General features: G+C 41.0%; 1 protein-coding gene across 3 annotated transcripts in view; it reads left to right on the top strand.

The window, feature by feature from the left end:
- The first annotated feature begins 1,542 nt into the window (after positions 1-1,542).
- The window catches only part of USP22 (ubiquitin specific peptidase 22), a 56,543-nt gene continuing 36,055 nt past the window's right edge, over positions 1,543-22,030 (top strand). The window contains exons 1-5 of one of the 3 annotated variants that reach the window (XM_087878631.1): positions 1,854-2,735; positions 15,207-15,339; positions 16,014-16,064; positions 20,144-20,257; positions 20,723-20,767. In XM_087878631.1, the coding sequence (XP_087734757.1) occupies positions 20,179-20,257; positions 20,723-20,767 (124 nt within the window). In that variant the 5' untranslated portion in view covers positions 1,854-2,735; positions 15,207-15,339; positions 16,014-16,064; positions 20,144-20,178. Of the gene's footprint in view, positions 2,736-15,206; positions 15,340-16,013; positions 16,065-20,143; positions 20,258-20,722; positions 20,768-22,030 lie in introns of all 3 variants that reach the window. The other 2 variants (XM_087878629.1, XM_087878630.1) reach the window with 2 other exon arrangements.

The following is a 22,030-nucleotide window of genomic DNA, read 5'->3' as shown; positions in this document are numbered from 1 at the left end:
TTTCTTGCCAATTCTCGCCACGTGGATGACTCCAAGTGATTCCTGGTGAGTCTATATTTGATCTTCCAATCTCCGGACCCACGCCTTTGAAATTAAAAGCCTAGGGGAATTGAGGCCAAAAACATCTTGAAATCCCAATTTGGGGTGGGGGCAAAACCTGCGTTAATGTACCGGAGCCCCATAAGAATAGAATCGAGCTGGAAGGGACCTTGGAGGTCTTCTAGTCCAGCCCTCTGCTCAAGCAGGAGAACGTATACCATTTCAGATAAGTGACTGCCTAGATTCTTCTTAAAAAACTTTCAGTGATAAAGCACCCATAACTTCTGGTGGCAAGCTGTTCCACTGGTTAATGGTCCTCACTATTACCGTAGGAAGTTTCTTCTTAATTCCAGCTCGCTTCTCTCTGGTTCATTTCAAGCCATCGTTTCTTGTCCTGCCTTCAGGTGGCTTTGGAGAATAATCTGATCCCCTGATCTTTGTGGCAGCCCCTCAAATACCAGACTACAGCTATCCTTGTCCCCCGCTAGTCCTTCTTTTCTTTAGACTGGCCAAACCCAAATCCTGCAGCCGTTCTTCATACGTTTTAGCCTCCAGGCCTTTGATCATCTTCGTTGCTCTTCTCCGAACTCTTGAAAAAACGGAGCAGGGAATCCTCGGGGAGGTTCAAAGGCTTGTGCTTTAATTCCAAAGTAGGAAACCAAGACAGGGAAAGGATGTTGTTGGTTGTTGTTGTTGTTGTTGTTGCCCTTGGGGGAAAAAAAAAAGCAAGCAAAGCTGCATTCTCACATTACATACATCCGAGCCACTGAGTTGAACTGAATGTTTAGTCTATTTGCTCGACACGGATCCTCTTTTTTTTGCCTGATTGCATTCTCAAGACCGGCTGTGCGATTCGATCTGACCCGAAGGTCGTGTGAAGGCAGCCCGGGAGTTGCACGTGTTGCACGGGTGGTGCAAGCGTGAATTGCACGTGTTGCACGGGTGGTGCAAAACTGGGGATCGGGCTTTGCATTGCAGGGGAAGGATTGGGGCTGGGCGAAAGGCTGTGGGAGCGGAGTCAATGGGAGCAGCCTCCAGGCAGCTCCGCCCCTCCTTGCAGGGAAATCGCTGGGGGAACGGAGAGCCTGCAAAGCCTCCAGCGGATGTGACAGCAGCCCTGCCCGCCGGCTGACTGGCTGGCTGGCTCTCGCCCCCCTCCCGTCTGGTCTGGGCTCCTCGGGTGTGGGCGGCGCTTAACCCCCGTGACCCTCCTCCCAGCCAATCCTCCGCCGGGGATTAAAAGAGCGGCGGGCGGGCCCGCCAATCGCCGCCTCTTCTCTCTCCCCCCCCGTCTCTCTCTCTTCCACTTTCCCCGTCGCCAGAACTTCCTTTGTCAATCAAAGGCGGCGGAGGGGGTGGGCCTCTCCTCGCCATTCCCCCTCTGTAAGGGAAGGCGGCGCCCGCCAATGAGAAGCGGCCGAAGGACGGGACGTACGCCTCGCGCGGCCAATCCGAGGCCCTCCTGAGCTTAAATCAAGGCAGGGCCGACCTCCTCCTCCTCCTTTTTTTTTTTTTCCTCCTCCCCTTCCTCCCCCTCCCACCCTCTCTAGCTTTTTTTTTTTTTTCCTTTCCACTCCTTCCTCCCACCCTCCCTCCCTTCCTCCTCCTTACCTTACTTCTCTCTCTCTCTCTCTTTCCTCCCCCCCCCGATCCTTTCCCAATTGGTTTGTCCCGCTCGGGCCCGGCGGCGGCGCTTGAGAGGAGTCTGCCGCGCTCGCGCTCTCTCTCTCTCTTACCGAGGACGGGCTCATTTCAGGGCGGCGCGGGGGGGGAGGTGGGGAAGAGGGAGAGCACGCGCGGCGACGAGGAGGCGCGATTTAAAGAGACAGGCGAGCCCGGGTGGGGGGAGGGAAGGAAGCGGCGGCGGCGAAGAAGAAGAGGCGGCGGCGGCGGCGGCCACAGCCCCGGCACACACCCCTCTCCTCGCCCGGCGCGGCTGCCAGGGCTTTCCCCTTCTCCCTCACCACAGCCGCCGCCTCCCCTGAGGCCTCCATGAGGTAGCAGCAGCAGCAGCGGCGGCGGCGGCGATTCTCCTCAGGAGATTCTCTCCTCCTTTTTCTTCTCTGAGGAGAATCTCTGAGGAGAACCTCTGAGGAGAATCGCCCGCCGATTCCTCCCCTCAAAGCTTTGTGCGGCGCTGCCGCTGCCGCCGCCGTCGTCGTCGTCGCTTTGTTCGGAGCGGCGGCAGCGGCGGCGGCAGGAGGAGCAGCGGCAGCCGGGGGCGGGGTTGAGGCGAAGCGGCGGCGGCGGCGAGGGAGGAAGCGAGCGGCCGCTCCCCGGCACTGCAGTCGGCCGCGCCGCCCTGAGGGAGCGCGCCCGTGAGGAGGAGGAAGAGGAGGAGGAAGGAAAGAAAGAGGGGGAGGGGGATCGGCCCGCAGTGGCCCCCCCTCCCGGGGGAGGAGGAGGAGGAGGAGGGAGGAGGAAGAAGAGAGACCCCCCCCTCGCCTCAGCCGCCTCTTCTCCCTCCCCCCTCCCCCACCCGCGAGACCCTCCCCCTCCCCCCGCCGCCTCAGCCGTAGCCGTAGCCGCATCGGCGGGGCGGGCGGGGGATTGATGTGGGGGCTTCGGAGATGAGTCCGCCGGCCGCCGGGTGCTGCCATGTGACCGGCTTCAAGGTGGAGAACTGGAAGCAGAACCTGCGGGTGATCTACCAGTGCTTCGTCTGGAGCGGCTCGGCCGAGAGCAGGAAGCGCAAGGTGAGAGAGACACCCCCCACCACCACCACCACACACACCCTTTTCCTCGCAACAGCGTTTCTAGTCCTCATGGGGAGGAGGAGGAGGAGGTCCCGCGGGGAGATCGCGCCTCTTCTCCGCCCCCCACCCACCCACCCACCTACATACCTACCTAGGTGCGTTTCTAGTCCTCAAGGTGGCATCTTCCTCCTGGCCTCTTCTTCTTCTCCCCCTCCCCCCTCTAAAAGGGCCTGCCCCTCTCTTCTTTCCCCCCCCCCGAAAAACAACCACCCAAGTGCGTTTCTAGTCCTCAAGGTGGCATCTTCCTCTTGGCCTCTTCTCCCACCTCTAAAAGGGCCTGCCCCTCTCCTCTTCCCCCTCCCCCCCAAGAACAACCACCCAAGTGCGTTTCTAGTCCTCAAGGTGGCATCTTCCTCCTGGCCTCTTCTTCTTTCCCCCTCCCCACTAAAAGGGCCTGCCCCTCTCCTCTTCCCCCTTCCCCCCAAGGAACAACCCCCCCAGTGCGTTTCTAGTCCTCATGGTTTTCAGGATGGGAGGAAGGGCAACCTCTCCTCTTTTTTCCCCCCTCCCTCGTTTCTAGTCCTCAAGGTGCATCTTCCCTCTTCCCCCCCCCCCCCAGGAACAGCAACCCAAGCTTGTAGTCTTCATGGTTTGGGGGCAGGGGGGCAAAGAAAAGGAAGAGGAGGAGGGGGGGTGGTGGTGCTTCCTCGTCCCCTCCTCAAGGGAGGCTTCTCTCCCCCCCCCACGTAGCCCAGGCGTGTTTCTAGTCCTCAGGGTGCATCTTCCTCTAACGCCCCCTCCCTCTCCTAAGGGGACCGGTCCCACGGGGCGACCCTTTCTCCTTTTTCCCACAGCAGCAGCAGCAGCGGCATGTTTCTAGTCCTCGTGGTTTTGGGGCAGGGAGGAGAAAAGGAGGCATCCTCCCCAAAGGAGCAGGTCCCGGGGGATGATGTCCCCTTCCCCGCAGCATCAGCAGACGCGTTTCTAGTCCTCCTGGTTTAGGGGAGGAGGAGGAAGAAGAGGGGATCGGCTTCCTCTTCTTCCTCCTCGCCCCCTCCCTAAAGGGACCGGTCCCCTGCAGCAGCACCCCAGGCGTGTTTCTAGTCCTCATGGTTTGGGACAAGGAGGAGAAAAGCGGGGCAGCAGCCTCCTCTTCCACCTCCTCCTCCTGCTGCTGCGGGCGGACTTTCCCGGAATCGGGCGGCTGCACAGCCCGCCTGGAGGAGGAGGAGGAGGAGGGAAAATGGGAGGGCAGAGCCGGAGCTCCGGGGCCAAAGAGCGCGCCCGGCCTGCCCAGGTTGTCCTGGAGGGGGGAGGGGGTCTGCTCGGCCAAGGAGAGCTGGGCTTTCCTCTTCCCCCCTCCCCCCTTGCAAGGGGAAGGGGCTTTCGGCCACCCCCTCCCTCCCTCCCAATGTCCCGTGGGTGGGTAGGTGGGCGAGGAGCGCGCGGGCGGAGGAAGGGGCGCGGTCGGAGAATGGGGGGGGGTCTCGCCGCTCCTTGGTCCCTTCTATGGGGAGCGGCCGCGGCTGGAGCTGCCTGTTTCCCCGGAGGAAGCCGGTCGGAGTTGCCCACCACACAATAGGTGGAAACGGCTCTCCTGCTGTTAGGCGAGCAGGGATGTTTCTGAAAGGGCCGGGCGTCCACGGTCAGCGTGGGTGGGTGGGTGGCGGGAAACATGATCCGTGGGTGTTGGAGGAAGTCAGAAGGGAAATGCAGAAGGGAGATCTGTTTCAGCAAGCACAGATTGCCCTCAAAAGATGCACCAGGAAGGAAGGACCATGTAACAACACAGCCTCTCCTAACGCAGGGATTCCTCCCCCTCCCCTCCCCTTTCATTCAATGGGTGGGTTGCAGAGTCGGCCTTCTCTATAACACATAACACAGGAAATACAACTAAAGTGTCCATATGGGAAAGGAGCATCCAGGATACAAAAGGCAGCTCCTGTTCTGGTTTTTGATTTAAAGGCCTTTTTTTTTTTAAGGAGCTAAGCCAAGGTCAGAGTTGAAGGGGCAGGGTTGCAGCAATGAAAGGCTCCCGTGTGCCAAGTTAAAGAAATGTAGGGCAAGTAGAATGTTAGAGGGGATTGTTGGTTGCACGTGGATGTCATTGGTAAGTAACATCAGGAAAATGGTTTGTAGGTGGTTGTGGATGCCCATGGGGCAAATATTTGTGGGGCAGGCATATCTCCAGATGTTGCCAAAATCATAGCATTGAGGCCTTGGTAGTTGCTCCCTGCTTAGGTTACCTTAGTTTACATTAGTAATTAGCAGATAAATCTGCATATGGAGAAAAATAGGAGAGAAGGGTGTTAGAGCAGGGTTTCCATTTTTAAAAACTTTGAATTGCCTCCATTCCTCTTTAGAAAATACCCACCTTTTCTTGCAGATAGCAAATGCGTATTGTAAGCCTTTGTCCAGTTTTCTTTATGTGGTGCTTTTTAACTAGAGGTTTCAGTACATGCAAATCCTTTCTTCCAATCTGAAATGTCAAAGCCTTTCAGTAAAGTGTCTTTATGTGCAAACTGTTAAAACAGCTAGTTTCCCCCCCCTATAGCATTTTAAATAATTGGGTAGTTTGACATTCACTATTCTGGCGCTGGGGATGAAAAAGTAAAACGTACAAGCATTTTCTTCTGTGATGGCTTGCAATCTAATATTGCTTTGTAGAAGGATGTTGTTGGATGTCTTGATATGAATTTTCTGGCCATGCTTTGTCAGAAAGATCTCCATTGCGTTTATCTGAATTGGTACATTGGTAAAGAGAGAAAAGAAAGCTGAAGATAGCACTCTACTCAGGCACTGAGAATTCCAGAGAGAGGAGATAATGTAGAAATTCGATAGAACAGCCGTTGTATGGAGTATTGATTTTATAAAATGCAGTAGCAAAAACTCTAAAACCAATGCTGGCAAAGAAAAGCAAATTACTATGGCTTATCCAATGAATAAATGAAAAATGGTGTCATTTGATGTTCAGGATTAACCTCCCATTTTTATTTCTGGGTCTTGTGTCTTAAACATCCAACTAAACTGTAGGGGGCAGAAGGGGTCAATTTTTATTTCTGACTTGGTTGTCTACACTGCTTATTGCCTTACCTTTTTTGAAAGGCTGCTAACTGTATTGTGTTGCTTTTTTATTTCTATTGTTCTTCCCTCTTCCCCATGCAGTATGCCTGTCTTAGTTGTTAATCCATTGCTTCTTTATATTACGGAAAATGAAGGTTGCCTTTCACTTCAGGTTTTTTTGTTCACGCCAATGTTAGTGCAAGTCACTACATGACAACTGCAGTGTGCTTAGAATGGATAATAGCAATCTTTTTTTGACGAGTCAGAGAATCTATTTTGAGAATACATATATACCTCAGACTAGAATATTCAGAATATTTGCTTCTTATTTTGTCCTGTCTTGGTAATATTTAGTAAGCATTTACAAATTTAAATTGGCAGCCGATGCACTATGATAAAGATTTCATGATTTCACAGATTTTAAGAAATGTAAGAGGTTGACATCTGGAACAAATGCATTGCATGGTTATCTCTATGGTTTGTCTCTAAAAAGGCTTCTGATTGGTACTTCAGAAAATCAGTGCTTGATCCAAGGAGAAGATAATAACGCTTGGCCTGTTTTTCAAAAGAATTTTTTTCTCAGATGTTTCAATTAGAACAGCTAGTGTACTGCATATTCTTAGTGTAACATTTTAGTTTATTGACAACAATATTCCATCTAAGGATAATAATTATTTTGATAGGTTTGGAAGTCTGCTTCTGGTATGAATTGGGAATAGTTGTATATTCATGTAGGTTACTTCTACCACAACTGAGGCCATAGTTAAAAATACAATCCAAATAAGCAACTATTTAAAATGCATAAATTTAAGTGGTTGCCCTCTATGAGACAGAATTGATTGTGTACTATTATTATAAGTTTGCCACATTGTTGTTGTCTTTAAAAAATTATATACACTGACCTTTTTAAGTAGTGGAAATAGCTGGTAATCTCAGGCAAATTCTAAACAAGCAATCAATTGTAACAGCCTTTTGTATTCCAGCACTCTCTTCATGTAAAATATTCATTTTATTTTAGCTCTAGCTTCATTGCCATGTAGGGATGTCCAGATTAGTATCTAGAGCTGACACCCTAAGTTTGGAACCCAAAGAGAGATAAAATTTATATGATTTCTTTGTACTTCAGCATAGGTTGGATTCTATGGATTTTTGGCATAATTTTTGGGATAGGTAGAAAAAAATTCAAAGTGCTGCTATATTGTTCTTTTCTTTTTTATATAATAATTATTCCAGAATTCAGTTAATAGCATATCTGTACTTTACCAGTGGTAGGTTGCTCCTCACATGGTGAATCAAGCAGAATTTGTTAACTGCTGCTTCACATTTACTGTTTTCATCATGTATATGAGAAAACTGTTATTAAATTCTATTGATGTATTGGAAGGTACTGGTAATGTTAACCTGAGTACCGTAGTGTTCATCATCAGGTATGAAAATACCATAGGATGACTGGATGAATTATGAACATGTTTAAAAGTTTAAGGAGACTTTAAACCGTAGCAGAATTGTGAACTGAGAATTGTGTTATGTCTGTTCTTTACTGACAGCCTAGGATTTTAAATGACAATGTTTATTCTTTTATTTATATAATTTTGCCTCAGAATTGTTTAAAGAAGGTAGCAGCCATAGTGCAGGCAAATGAGTGGCTTCATTCATATGTATTCTAGACATTAGAATTAGAAGGGGTTTTTTTTTTACATTACAGAAACTATTAGAGCAATAGCTCATCTTTAACTTTGTTATGTTTACTTGTTCTTGCCCAAGATAATTCCTTTTTTTTTTTTGCATCAGTGCAGCTCTGTTCTTTCTATATGCACATCTTTGTTTTTTTTCTCATATACATTTCTAGCCCTCTGCTTAGTTTTGCAGCTACTTCTTTTCACTTGCTAATAAACGATTTTCACTGTTATGTATAATCAGATTAATTTGGTTAAAGGAGATAAGGGAACATTTTCATTCTTGTCATTTTTAATTCCTACTCATTGAAATGAAAGGACTGAGCCCAATTTGTCTTCTTGGTTTTCTTTGTGTGACAGTTGAGAAAACGCATGTATTCCTTTTGTAACTCAACTGTGTGCTTTGTTGTAGGTAATAGGTTTGGGGCATAACTCTGAATCTGCCCGCATTGTTCAATTATAAAACATTTTAACAACTGGAGGCAAAGATGGGAGTTACTCCACTTGTAAGAGAAAGTAAATAAGAAAAAGTTGTGTCTGTAGTAAAATGATAGCAGCCATTAGGTTATGAATTTACTGGAACGGAAGTGTGGCCTAAGAAGTTGTTAAGTATTAATACTTGTGTGATTAGAAAAGTAATACAAATGGAATTAATTAGTAACTATACAAGCTACACTAAAAATTAACCTATTTGTCTATAGCAGTGACGGCTAACCTTTTCAGCACCACTTCAGAACCCAGAAGAGAGCAGCTGGCCAATGTGCATGCGTGTTGCACACATGTGCGCTGGACAGCTGATCTTTGCACGAAGATCAGCTGGCTGGTGCTCATGCGTGTGATGGAACCCGGAAGAAAGGAGCTGGCCAGTGCGCATGCTCACCAGACCAGCTGACCGGTGCGCATACGCACGACAACCCGGAAGAGCAGCTAGCAGTGGCGCGCGTGCCCACAGAGAGGGCTCTGTGTGCCGCCTCTGGCACACATGCCATAGATTTGCCATCACGGGCCTATAGCTTTCAGAATTTGTGTTTCTTTTTTTGTCTTGAATTGAGAGAGTAAGGTCTTTCAGTGACTATTTTTCTGTGAGGTAGTTATTTTGGGGGAGTTTGTCTTTATTGTGATATTTGTATTGTGTTTTTACCTGGCTGTACACCGCCCCGAGTCCTTCGGGAGGGGAGCGGTATAGAAATAAAATTATCCTTATCCTTATCCTTTATGTTCTCTGGGTTCTGAATGTTTCTATTAGATAGAGTTGATAGATACAGTCCATCAGATATAGTAGGTGTAGGATGAGGATAAAGGCAACCTCCTATTTGACAGACTATTATTTGGTGAGATACCTGACCATTGTGAAAGAAGGAAAAAAATTTCCCCACCTAGCATGTGAAGGATATGATCTGCATTAAATGGTGTACTATCACTGTTTAGGACATTAGATACACCCATAGATACACCAGTGAGCCTTGGTAGTACAGGGGTTTAAGGCACCCTGTTATTAAGCTTATTAAGACCAGCTGCCTGCAATTACTGCAGGGTTCGAATCTCGCCAAGGCTCAAGGTTGACTCAGCCTTCCATCCTTTCTAAGGTAGGTGAAATGAGGACCCAGTTTGTGGGGGCAATAAGCTGACTTTGTATAAATATACAAAAGGATGAAGGCTATTGCTGAGCACATTGTAAGCCGCCGTGAGTCTTCGGAGAAGGGCGGCATATAAATCAAATTAAAATAAAATAAATAAATAAATAAATAGCATAATTGTTATTTATATTAGGGGTTTTTTTTTTGAGATGTAAGACATGAGTATTGATGTCTTCCACAGTGTCTTCTTTTAAAGTAGGAGAGAGCATTCATACATCTAACTTATTTAAAACATTTTGTTGAGCAGATTGCTTTAATGTACAAGATTCCTATTTGAGTCTTGATCATCTGTTCCATGTCTTGTTTACTTGTAATGTGCTTTTAAATATCTGTATATAAATGATGGTTTTCTTCACTTGCCTACATGTTCAACTCTGCAATTAAGAGTACGTCTTTGTGGGACTTTTGCATACCAGGGAGACTGACATCTTTGTATCTTGTTTATTAATATTTTTTCCTCTGGATCATTATTCCTGTTAAAAGGAATTGATTGTTTATTTGTAGTAATGTTATGGAAGTTGCTATGGACCAGATGTCATAATCCCCAGTTTTCATCTTTCCTTAAAAGTTTCTGGTCTATACAAAATTCAAGATGAAAGACAAGTATGTTACCACTATTCCCACAATGTAATTGAGCGAAAACCAGTCCTTTTCTGCTGTTTTGCTTTTTCATCCAACAAATGGGCATTGGTTGACTAAACAATTACTTAAATAACTTCCTGATTAGCTCTTAAATTGATTTTAATTGTTTCCAATCAGAGAAAGCATTATACAATATCACATAACAGCAACTAAGAAGTAAAGTTGGATATTCTTTAATTTAAAACATGTATTTACCAACTCTGTAAACATTTAAAATTATTCTGTCGGAGTAGATAAAGTTCATTCTTACCTGAAAACTGACAATAGACTTTGTTGTTATCTTGAATTGGGAGATTTATGCATTTTAACTGTTCTGTAACTTCTAGAATAAGTGTGTCCTAGTTAATCTCAAACTTCCCAAAACTGAACCCTGCTCATAAATATAATGTGGCTCAACCCATGGACAGTACTCAACCTCCCCAAAATATTAAAAATAATGCTTAGCCACCCAACAGGAGGTCCATTCCTGCTTTAAAACTTTTTCCTGAACCCAGCAAACCACTTGGAACCCAAAAACACAAACAAGGTAACAAATTCAAGGTATGGGGGCTAGTTAATGCTGGCAGAATGGTCCTATCTGATGTTCTACTTCCTCTGACACAACATTTTTCTGTAGTCACCTTAAGAAGAAAGAAGTAATTTTCAAAGAGGTACTTTTGTATCCTATTCTCACACTTCAGTGCTATCTTTCTCCTGTAGGCTTGATGCATTGGGATCTGGGCTGGCAGGGGTGAAATTTATGTGCTCCAGAACTACTGTTACATGTTACTGACTTCATTCTGAAAATATAGAAATTGGCCATCCTTAGATTCATAACAGTCTGAGTGGATGTGCCTAAAATAGTACTACCTCAGGTTTTTTTCCCCCTTTGTGTTGCTAATGAACGCAAAGTATTGCAGCTGGTTTCCTAAATGCCCATTTACATTAGAAATTTTTAAAGTTTTGTCAGAGGACATACAGTAGTTATCAAAGTCACAGCTCTAGAGAGTTTGAGGAGGCTAAATATAAATCCTTAAGAATAAGCTTTAGAATTACTACTTCACGTTTCATTACAGTTTGTTACATCATTTGTAATTATATGAACATATTGTAGAGCTGACAGACTTGTAGCAATTGTTTACACCCTATGTACAGAGAAGCTCTATGTAGTATAGCTAAGTCCAGTTGTGTTTGTGTGTGTGTGTCCATTGTAGTAAAAGTTCAAACTGGTAACCAATGGCTCTTTTTAATTCCTTCTTTCACACGAATTATAATATTTAGTAATGTTAAAAAGAAGACAGAATTTGAACTAATGCCGCTACAATGCTAAGTACAGTATAACATATTTAATCTTTCATTATGTCAATTGCAATGGTTGGATCTTATTTCCTGTAGCATATATCTCTTATCCAGAGATAACAACCTGATAGATCAACATCACTCATCCATACCATATATCATGACTGTGCTGCTATATTATTGAAAAGCAGTTCCTTAATGCATGAACCTAATCGTTTGTAGGGTTACATGTTGCCCAAGTCTGTAATAAAACAACGAGTGGAAGCTTGCCTCACGGAGTTTTAAGAACTGAGATTTTGGATTTATTGCTGTTTCCTTTTTGTGTTTTTAAAGTTAGTTTTATAGGTTGTCAGAATGGGATAATTCAAGTAATTGAGGGCAGCATGATGCAGTAGAAAGCCTCCAATAAGCCTTAATCCAATGTAAATGCATGCTTCCTTTTTTTAAAAAAAAAATAAATTTCTAATATGAAGTAACCTTTTTTCTTTTTTTCTTTTGCTCTTTTGGGCTACCCAAGTAAATCATTTCATATCAGTTCTGCATTCCAGTTATCATTTTCACTAGTAGCACTGCACTGACTTTGATGTGGGCTAATTAAATTTACATTTCCTGCAGAGAGTTTGCAGTGTTTAAATGAATCAGAGTTGAAGAGTTTGCTCGCTTGCTTGAAAAACATGCAGTAAATTTCTAAAGGTTTGATCTACATTTCATTTAAGTGATAGGATGCAACCTGAAGTAATAGGCAGGCTCCTAAAAGCATAGCTTTCTGTTCCACCCCTCCCCAAATCCTAGGAAAAGTACTATTTTCCTGCAGTGTGATCTTATCTTGTAAATAACATTTTAGCAATATGGGCAGCATTAAGTGAACATCCCGCTCAGTGGTTAGGTAAGTAAGGCTGCTTACTTTGTCTGCTGCGTTACTAATCAAGTCATGTGTATGTGAGGATGCTATTGGTACATTCCTTAATAGTGTTAGGGTTGGGGTTAATAGAATATTTTAAAACACTGTCATGACTTGCTGACACAGAGAAATGATGAAGTCATCAATTTTTATAATCTGTTTTAGAACATACCACTGGCTATTGCAAGTCATCGTCTCCCCATATGAAAATTGGCTACTGCAGTGATGCATTGCAGGATAAAGTCAGCCTACAATATGTGTACATTAAACATGGTTCTGAAAGCAGCAGGACCTGCAGCCCGAACTCTTTTTCTGCCTCGTGGTTTGCAGAGCATATCCTTTCAAAAATAACAGGCAGGCAAGGCAGTCTTTTCAGCCTTATTTAAATCTGCAGCCATGTTAGTACATCATGCCCAGCCTAACGTGTCTTAGCTGGGGCTCCTCCTGCAATTGGGTGTGGCTAATGGGTCATTTTTTTCACCATTGAGAAAAAAATTGGGAAGTGTAATGTAACCTCCTATTATAGATAGAGGTAGTCCTCGACTTACAACCACAATTGAGCCCAACATTTCTGTTGCTAAGCAAGACAGCTGTAAAGTGATTCTCTCTCCCCCCCCCCATTTTACGGCCTTTCTTGCCACAGTTGTTAAATGAATCACCACAGTTGTTAAGTTAGTATAACATGGTTGTTAAGTGAATCTGGCTTCCCCATTGACTTTGCTCGTCAGAAGGTCACAAAAGATCACGTGACCCCAGGACACTGCGACCGTCATAAATACAAGTCAGTTGCCAAGCGTCTGAATTTGGATCACGGCACCATGGGAATGCTGTAACAGTCGTAAGTGTGAACAATGACCGTAAGTCACTTTTTTCAGTGCCGTTGTAACTTTGAACGGTCACTAATTGAACTGTTGTAAGTTGAGGCTTTATCTGTATTGCTTGATTCTCTGGGGCAAATCTGGTATGTATGTGATAATGAAAGTGAGTATATAAAACAAAAGTGTCTTCACTTTCCTCCCCAAATTCTTTGTCTAAATTTTAATTGATAAGATATTTTAGGAATAAGTGCTAGGAATTGTGAACTCTGGCTTTTTTTTTTTTTTTGTATCATTGTTGCTTTTATAATACACAATGTTGTATTTCTACTATAGCTTACTGCAGTAGAACTGAAATTCAGTATGAATCAAAACGCTTTTAAGATAATCTTGAATCTTGGCAAATAAAGCAGATTTTCAGATAAGTGCCTAGGCTCATCTATTTCTCATTTCTGTTTTGTACAGAACAAAGATGTTGATATAATTTCTCGTTAAGTGAACTGCTGAATTCATATGCATCTACAGCTCCCTACCCCTAGTTTATGTGATCATAATTTAAGGCTTCCCAGTAGAATGATGTAGCACCCTTTTCTCCAAATAGGTATCCTCCTGATAAATTGAGAATATAACTCTCAGAATTTTGTGCCTAGAAATTCTGGAACTTGTGGTTCTAACTTACCTTGTGGACACCAAGTTGTGGTAGTGATATTTGAGACAGTGACTGATTTCTTATTATAGTAAGACAACTAATGATGGTATTGTACATAGACGCCTCCAAAGCAGCCTTCATAAGTATATTCCTTCATCTGAGTGGGTTAAACCACTGAACAGTGTTGGTATTTACTAAGAGGAATGTTCTCAATTTAGTGCTGCACTGCAGGCTAAAAACATTTCCTATAAAACCATAGTTTTGTGAGAAGAGGCACTGCTAAATTTCAGAAATGGAAACTGTTCTACATTTTAAAACTCCTAGGTAACATTTTATAAGAACTTATCACAAACATTTATCTAATTATCTTTTTGTATAAAATTGCGACTTAATAACAATATTAGGATGGTAAAGTCCTGATATTTTCAATAAGCTTTTTAATTTACTGTGGCTTATATGCTGCTCCAGTCCAGAGGGACTCCGAGTGGCTTACATTCCTTTCTTTCGGTAAGAAGATTAAAACAACAAAACAATATCACAAAAAAGAAACACAACTTACAATAGCAAGTACAATTACAAATAAAACTCTGGCAGCTGATGAATAGTAAATGCCAAATCCCTCTCAGGGTTTTTCTTTAAAGGCCAAGTTTTTATCGGCTTCCTAGTTTGGTGTAGTGGTTAAGGCATCAGTTTAGGAACTGGAAGGGTGGGAATTCTAGTCCTGTCTTAGGCGCATATCCAGCTGGGCCAAACTGATCTTGGGCCAGTCACTTTCTCTCGCGCTTTCTGAGAATTGGACATAATTGAAAGGAAGAAGGAAAAAAAGCAATAGGATGGAAACTAATCTGATTTGAAGGTAAATTATTCCCTAGAAGAAGAGTTGCAGCTAATACCCTGTTCCCCCCCAAAATAAGACATCCCCTGATAATAAGCCCAATGAGGCTTTTGAGCGCATCGCAATAAGGCCAAGTGCTTATTTCAGGGTTCAAAAAAATATTAGACAGGGTCTTATTTTCGGGGAATACCGTTTTACTATAGTTTATTATAGTTTTATTTATTATTAATATAATTTTTCTTTCACGTTATGCTCTCTTATCCTTGTTCCCACCTATTGGGAATCTCTGCTTCTGGAATTTTAGGGGGCATTGATGTTTAAGACACTGTTTATGATCTTCAAGCTGTTATCCCTACTTCATCCATCTATATGTGTGGTTGTGCATGCCTATGGCTGCATTAAGTTAAAAGGAAGTTTTACTTTCCCTTATATTTTTTTTAAAAAGTTTTGTACAGTACTTTCTACTTTTGCTTGAAGCGCCTGAAAAAGGGAGTGGGAGTTGTTTTTCTTTGGGCCACATAAGTCAAAGCTAGAATGTGATACTGCAGATTTTTTTCTTTATCATCATCATCCTCAGTTTATTAGTAAATAAATGCTCAGGATATGAGTTGCCTTATCTCTCTCACAAACCAGCATTAAGAGGAAGGCTGCCATTGCGTTGTCCCCTTCCCCCCCCCAAATAAATGGTGGCACTGGAAGCAGAAGGACTACAAAATAGCTATGTCATAGCAGACAGTCAGGATACAAAAGACTGTATGGCAGTTGAGGGACAGCCCTTCTCCCTACCTAAACATACCAAGTTCTTGACCCAACATTTTTCGAATGGAATTGAATTCACAATCCCGTCTGGTTTTGTTTTAGTATTAAAAAATAGAAATAATATCTAAGCTTAGCGTTCGAATTAAAGCCCGGTTGTAGATTGAAAAAATGATGCAATGTTTGCTGCTTTTAATAAACATCTTGTTTATATTTTAGGCAAAGTCGTGCATCTGTCATATGTGCGGTGCCCATCTGAACAGACTTCATTCTTGCCTGTACTGTGTCTTCTTTGGCTGTTTTACAAAGAAACATATTCACGAGCACGCAAAGGCAAAGCGACACAACTTAGGTAAGTAATTATCCTGGATTCTTGCATTAAAATTATTTGTTTATGAAGGCATGAGCTTTACAATATGGAAAATTCTGCAGGTAGATCGAATAAATTCAGACAGGTTGTTTCTTCTGGCTAAGGGGAATATTCCATATAATCCACGCAGGAGGGTTTTTAAAGAAAAAATTAATATCGAAGTTACCCTGTAATTATGGCCATGATTAATTGAAGCTAAATATGTATAAATAACCAAAGAGCAGGCTAGTGGAAATAAAAGTTACATAGTTTCTCATTTTTATATTCTCTACTGTTATAAAATCTGAAATTTCAGAAAATGTTGCAATTCCTGGGGATTCATCATTTTAACAGAAAATAGGGAAACGAAACACAACTCTTGATTTGAATGGGATTTCCATATTTATTAAATGATGCAATTTTTTTTGTCTGAAGTCAAGTGGCCTGTAGCATATAGAAACCTTAGCTAGTTTCAGATTTTTTAACGTCCAAAATTTCATTTATTTGTAAAGATACGCATTTTTTATCGAGTTCACTTCAGAGCTTTCCCTCAAGGTTTTCTTTAACCCATCTATGATTTACATATTTTATAATTGCTGTATTTTGACTGAAATAGACATTTAGCTGTAGAACCTCCTTGTAGGTTTCTTTTTACTGTTGTGTATTTACTTTGTTAGCCTCATCTTCCTGGATTGGCAGATGCTCAGCCTGATAGGATTCAGCCAACAGTATGTCATCTTCTTATCCATGTCTATGTAAATGCCCTACTGTTTAAACAATTTTATATAATTCCTTTTATTTTTGATACCAATCTGGAAACTCTTAGAAGCCAAGAAGCCTGAATTGTTCATCCTTAGGTTCAAATACTTGCATTCTGTATTGAAGAGTAAACCCAGTAATGTTTGCAGTGGAAGCCACCATATCTACTTACTGTGATGTGGCTGTTGCTGTTACCACCACCGCTGCCCTTTGGCTCCAGTCAGTTACAGGTAGTCCTTGACTTACAACAGTCCGCTTAGTGACTGTCCAAAATTACAATCGCACTGTAAAAAGTGGCTTATGACCCATTTTTCACATGACCTTTGCAGCTTCTCTGTGGTCACGTGATGAAAATTCAGACAATTGGCAACTGATTTTATATTTATGACTGTTGCAGTATCCCAGGGTCATGTGATCCCCTTCTGACAAGCAAAGTCAATGAGGAAGCCAGATTCACTTAACAACAATGTTACTAATTTAACAACTGCAGCGATTCACTTAATCACCATGGTGGCAAGTTAGGTTGTAAAATGAGACAGAATTCATTTAATAAATGTCTCACTTAGCCATAGAAATTTTGGGCTCTGTCATGGTCGTAAGTTGAGGACTACCCGTACACTCTGACAGCAGTGGTTGCAGGACGTCAGGCCCCAAATACAAAATCACTATTGCTCAGCTCTGCTTCCAGTTCATTCTCAACTGGGCACATACCAGAATGAACGAAATTTCTTCTTTGAAGTTCTTAGTGACTCTGCTTAGCTAACAGCAGTCTCCATGGAGACAAAGAGAAATTCAAACTCCAGAGACCCAAATGCACATCATTAGCAAAAGCAGTTATATGTATATTTGCAAAATGAAGTATTTGCACGTTTTGCACCCAGAGGTCCAAGAAGGAAGGAATGAACATTTGAGGGATTTGCCACCTTGTTTTAAAGGGCTTGTCACTGACAACCTTCTTTCATAGATCATAAGCATTGGGCTCACATTTTTATATTCAGAATTGTGTTCTTTCTTTTTCCACATGGTTAGTTTGGCTGGTATTGAACCTTGCAGTAAATACTCTACATCTCCTGATCTCTGTGGTAGCTGGAGATGAACTTTGGTTAAAAGCTCAGTTTTTCTGGCTGTGGTAGCCCTTGCTCCATTATCCCTTGAATTAAGGAAGATATTATTTATGGTGCAATTCTCAAGGCAATGTCAAAAACAAGTTTGTCTTCTTCAGCGGTTTACCTAGCCAAAAAGGAGAAGAAAATTGAGCTCCTAAACTGTTATCACACCTTTATTGCTCTTTTGGAAAAGCAGGCCAGGTAGTTTCCATATATTTCAGCAGGCCATAAACTTGCCAATAGTAAGAATCTTGAACCCTGAAGGAACTTTACCCATATTTCAGACATTAGCTTCTCTTACAATCTCGTAACCATCTGGTAGCAAATGAACCCAAGTCAAAATCTCTTTACCTGTTTTGAACAGGTGCAAAGACAAGGATGCTAAATTTGGATGTGGGAAATTAAGATTCCAGTCTCTACCCAAGGGGGACAGTTGTGAAATAGCTACAATTTCTTAACTGTTTATTCAGCGCCGTCATAACTTTGAATAATCACTGAACGAATTGTTGTTAAGTGCGTGCCACCTGTAGGCATACTAGTGCAGGAATCCACCATTATTTTCTCTGTTAAAAAACCCCTCAATTTGTTTAATATATTAGCTACGTATATATACGTATAATATATATACGTAGATAACTCAGTCTTGCAAAATCTGTCTCAAAATAGACTTTTTAGAATCTGCATTCCAGCATCCAGATGATTTTAGAGTGTAAACTGTAAATCTTTCTGGTTAAGGAACTGAGTTTTGGGTATTCTCATTCCTGGCAAATAGAAGGCTGGATAAGTGAGCCCAAATTGGAATGGAAAGAGCATAAGCAGACTCCTCAGTGATGGATCTGTTATGTGTAGTCTACCATAAGAAGCCATCTCAATGGTTGCTTCCAGGATGTGAATTAATAAAATAGTTTAATCACTGCTAAAACATTCCTTTTGATGCAAATTAGGTTGATTATCCTAGATGATTTGTATAAGGCCTTTATACAAATATAAAGACATAAAAGTACATAAATACAAAAAGGAAAACTTGTCAGTGAACAGGAATTATGTGATTTGATGGTGGATGTGTAATAAGAACCTGTTATTCTGCCATTTTCATATTTTTATCAAAATCTTCATGAAGATTTTTTTTTTTTTTTTGCACTCGATTTTCAAATGTCAGTTACACCATTTTTATACAAGAGAGTTTTGGGATAACTGACACTGCTGTTTTTTGTTTATTTACTTTTAAATATTATTGCAAAATTACTTTGATTTGTAGCCAAATTGCAGAATAGAACATACTTTAAGATCTATAAGAAATTGTCCATTTTTAACAACACTGAAGCTTTATTTTAGGGTATAACATTCAGATAATCATATTGTAAGGCTCTTGACATTCATCCACCCATTATATTGCTATAGCAACAGTTAACGTGGATGGGTTATATAAGCAAGAATTGCATTCTATGCTATAGTTAAAACTGATGTTTTTCATTTTAAAAATTATTCCCAACTTCTCGTTATATGAAGAGAAAGGAATGTATATGTATGAAATTAAAATAAACAAACCTTCTCATTCATCTTTTATGTTATTGAACAGCTTTACCTGTTAACTCTAGTGTGCATAAGTTATTTTGTAAGCAAAAGCAATTCCAACTTGGTACACACAAAGATTGTATTTTTTTAAAAAAAAATCAGTCTGCTTTAAAGCTAAACCTAGTATTAAAGCCCAGTTATTGGGTGAACTGCCTTTTCAAATAACAAGTCTTCACAAATCCATTTTAAGATGCTATGGGACATGGGTGTCCCTGACCCTCTTCCAGATCCATTAGTAAATCTGCCAATTAATGATGGGAACTACTTTTATAAATATCCCCTTATCTAATATTTGGATTTCCAGTTTAATCTAGTGGAGCTAATTATTTCAATTTCAGCAATGGAATAGAATATTTATTTGTAAATTGTGATAGAACAGTATTAAGCAGAAATTTAACCTAAGAGTTTTGAAATCTTTGTTCTTAGTTTGATATGATTTAGTAGAGCCATCAGACTTCGTTAAATTAGAATATGGAAATTAGTTTGATATGACTTAGTAGAGCCATCAGACTTAGTTAAATCAGAATATGGAAATGTTACAAGATCAGAGTTGTATGTCTTAATTAATCTAATCTTCTAATCATATGTAACTCAATAGTTAAACAAGGAAAATAGATATATCCTCATTTTAAAGAGGTTTTTTAATCTTATTTTAAAATTTAGTAACCTTTAGAAGGCTTTTCTAGTGAAAATAGATTTCAGTTTTCTTTGTATTAAAAGATACATAGCTCATTGTCAAATTGGAGGTCCATTGATTATAAGAATACATAGGCAACATGTTTTGAAGCTTATAACTAGCCTTGATCTATACCTAAAATTGTATAGCTTTGTAGATCTAGCATGTGTACCATTCAGGGCTATCAGATAATTCTTGATTTAAAATTCGCTTTTAGAAATTTGAGATTTAGCTCTCTCATATTGCTTAGAAACAGTACAATCCACAATTTATATCTCTCCTTAACACGATGGAATTTTTTGAGGCTTGCAGAAAAGGTATGTCCAAGCACAAAATAATTCTATATAGAAGTTTCTTTGCTTACTCTTACTCTCTGCAGGCTGATGAACATAGAACAGTGACATAGAATCGATTTTCACAGGGAATGTGAAGCTGTGCCTCGGCTGCTGAGAAATATTTTCATATCATTGATTGTGTCGGAGATTCATACCTTGGAATCTGTGATAATTTAATCAGGAAGATTTTTAAATGTTGCTGCTTGACTGAGGCTTGGCAATAGACATATAAAAGTCAACATTTGTCATGTGATAGTAGTCCAAGTTGCTAATAAGGAGAGATTAATTATAGACAATTCTTTATTTTCTTAATTTTTTTAAAAAATGTTTCTTTTTCTCCATCCCTTCTTCCGCAGCCATAGACCTTTTGTATGGGGGTATATACTGCTTTATGTGTCAAGATTACATATATGACAAAGATATGGAACAAATTGCCAAAGAAGAACAGCGGAAAGCTTGGAAACTACAAGGTTTGGTTTTCTTTAAGTATCTGCTTGAAAGAAGTTTTCATTTCAAGTTGTACCTAGCCCTTTTATTCTTGTAAAAGAAAAATAAGAAAACTTAAAACAGAAGTTTTGGGGGAGAGAGAGATGTAGAGATTATTTCTCTTCAGTAGTTAAACTGAACACATCACGAAAGCATAGCCAAACTAAATTTAGGAAGAATATTTCAGTAAAATACTTTTTTCCCTTGTGATTGTACAGAGTTAACGATAAAGCAGAGTATTCAGATCTTTTTGGAACATAGTAAACAAAAATTTATATTCTTCATACAAAATGCCACGCTTTCCCTAGGCAGTTACTGTGCCAGCTTAACAAAAATGTCACTTTGTTTGCACATACAGTATGTATATATGTAGATATTAACACACAAATATATGTACACACATTTGTTTTATTATTCAGTTTTCTTTCCCTAATTCTTTTCTTTTTTAGCCTTCACCCCAACAATGATTTCTCACTACCAGTGTACAATGACAGGTAAGAAGTGTGAGCTGGCGACATGTTTCACTAGCAAGCGTCCCTTTACTGATCACCCGCCATTTTTCAGCAAGAGACAGAATTTGCAGTGTTTTCCTATTGTAAAGAATGTATTTCGTGATCCAGGAAATAATACATTCTGCTGGACCTTCCTGTAGCTGAGTTGCTGCTCCAAAATATTCCCTCTTCACAGCAATTAAAGATTTAAAAAAGATATATATCTTGTCTATCTAGAAGGAATTGCACCATTTTTAGGTGGCTGTTAAAAATAGTCATGCACGTTGCCATTGCATTGTTCATCATTCTCAACTGGCATTTTAAATCTTATTTTTAAAGTAGCTCAATCAAAGGAAGAGAGAGAGGGATAGTGGATAATTCTAACATAGTCTTGGAACAAGAAAATAATGTCACAAAATACTTGGCAAAGTATCGTTAAACTTCCTCTACATGACAGTCAAGTAACCCCTTATCAATGCCAAGTTGTGCTTATTATTTCAGAAGCAAAACAGCTCTTTTGTTGAAAATTGGCAGTGATACCTCCAATACTTGAGAGTGAACCCTCAATTTGCTGTATTTGTTTCTCTAGTAAAACAAGGCATTTTACAGGAAGCCTTTTCAACTTGCAGCCCTTTTGATGGCTGGGAGGGCTGTTTTAACTGTTAGAGGTGACATATATCTAAAAAGTTAAATGAGACCTTTTTCTTCCTCATTAAAATAAATAGTTGATAATTATGTAAGTCTTTGTCCTGTAAATATTTGTCCATGTATTTAACGATGTGTCTTTATTGTTTGCTCCTTACTTACAGAATCTTGTTTCTGCCATTAGCACTAATCCAAACAAATATGTATGCAAATTCATCTTGATATGCCATGTCTAATACACGCTTACTGTGCAGAGTGGATATAATTCTCGAGATCTTCTTTAATCCACCCCTCTGGTTGATTTGTGCTAAGTCCTTCCCTTCGTGCCAGTTTTTTCTGCATTCTAGTTCTATAAGATTTCAAAAAGTTAACGTACTGGTCCTTTGAAAGAGCTGATGGGTTTCTTGTGAAAGTTCAATTTTTGAAAAGCTTTGCTGAAGTCCCTAGCTGAGACTTTTTATCTGTCGTGGTAACAGTGCCTCATTCATCTTTGCAAATGAAGACTTCATATTGTATTTGTTTATAGTTATTCCATCCAGTGTTTCATGGAAATCTACTTTAGCTTTATTTCCTGTAAAGTATATTTTCCTTTTGGTGGTTAGAATATTATCTTAGTAGTAA

The sequence above is a fragment of the Pantherophis guttatus genome, chromosome 14 (genome assembly GCF_059756535.1).
Source record: "Pantherophis guttatus breed Tessera chromosome 14, ASM5975653v1, whole genome shotgun sequence".
NCBI classification, from domain to species: Eukaryota; Metazoa; Chordata; class Lepidosauria; order Squamata; family Colubridae; genus Pantherophis; species Pantherophis guttatus.
The sequence above is the reverse complement of the archived record's forward strand: the minus strand, read 5'-3'. Positions and strand labels throughout refer to the sequence as shown.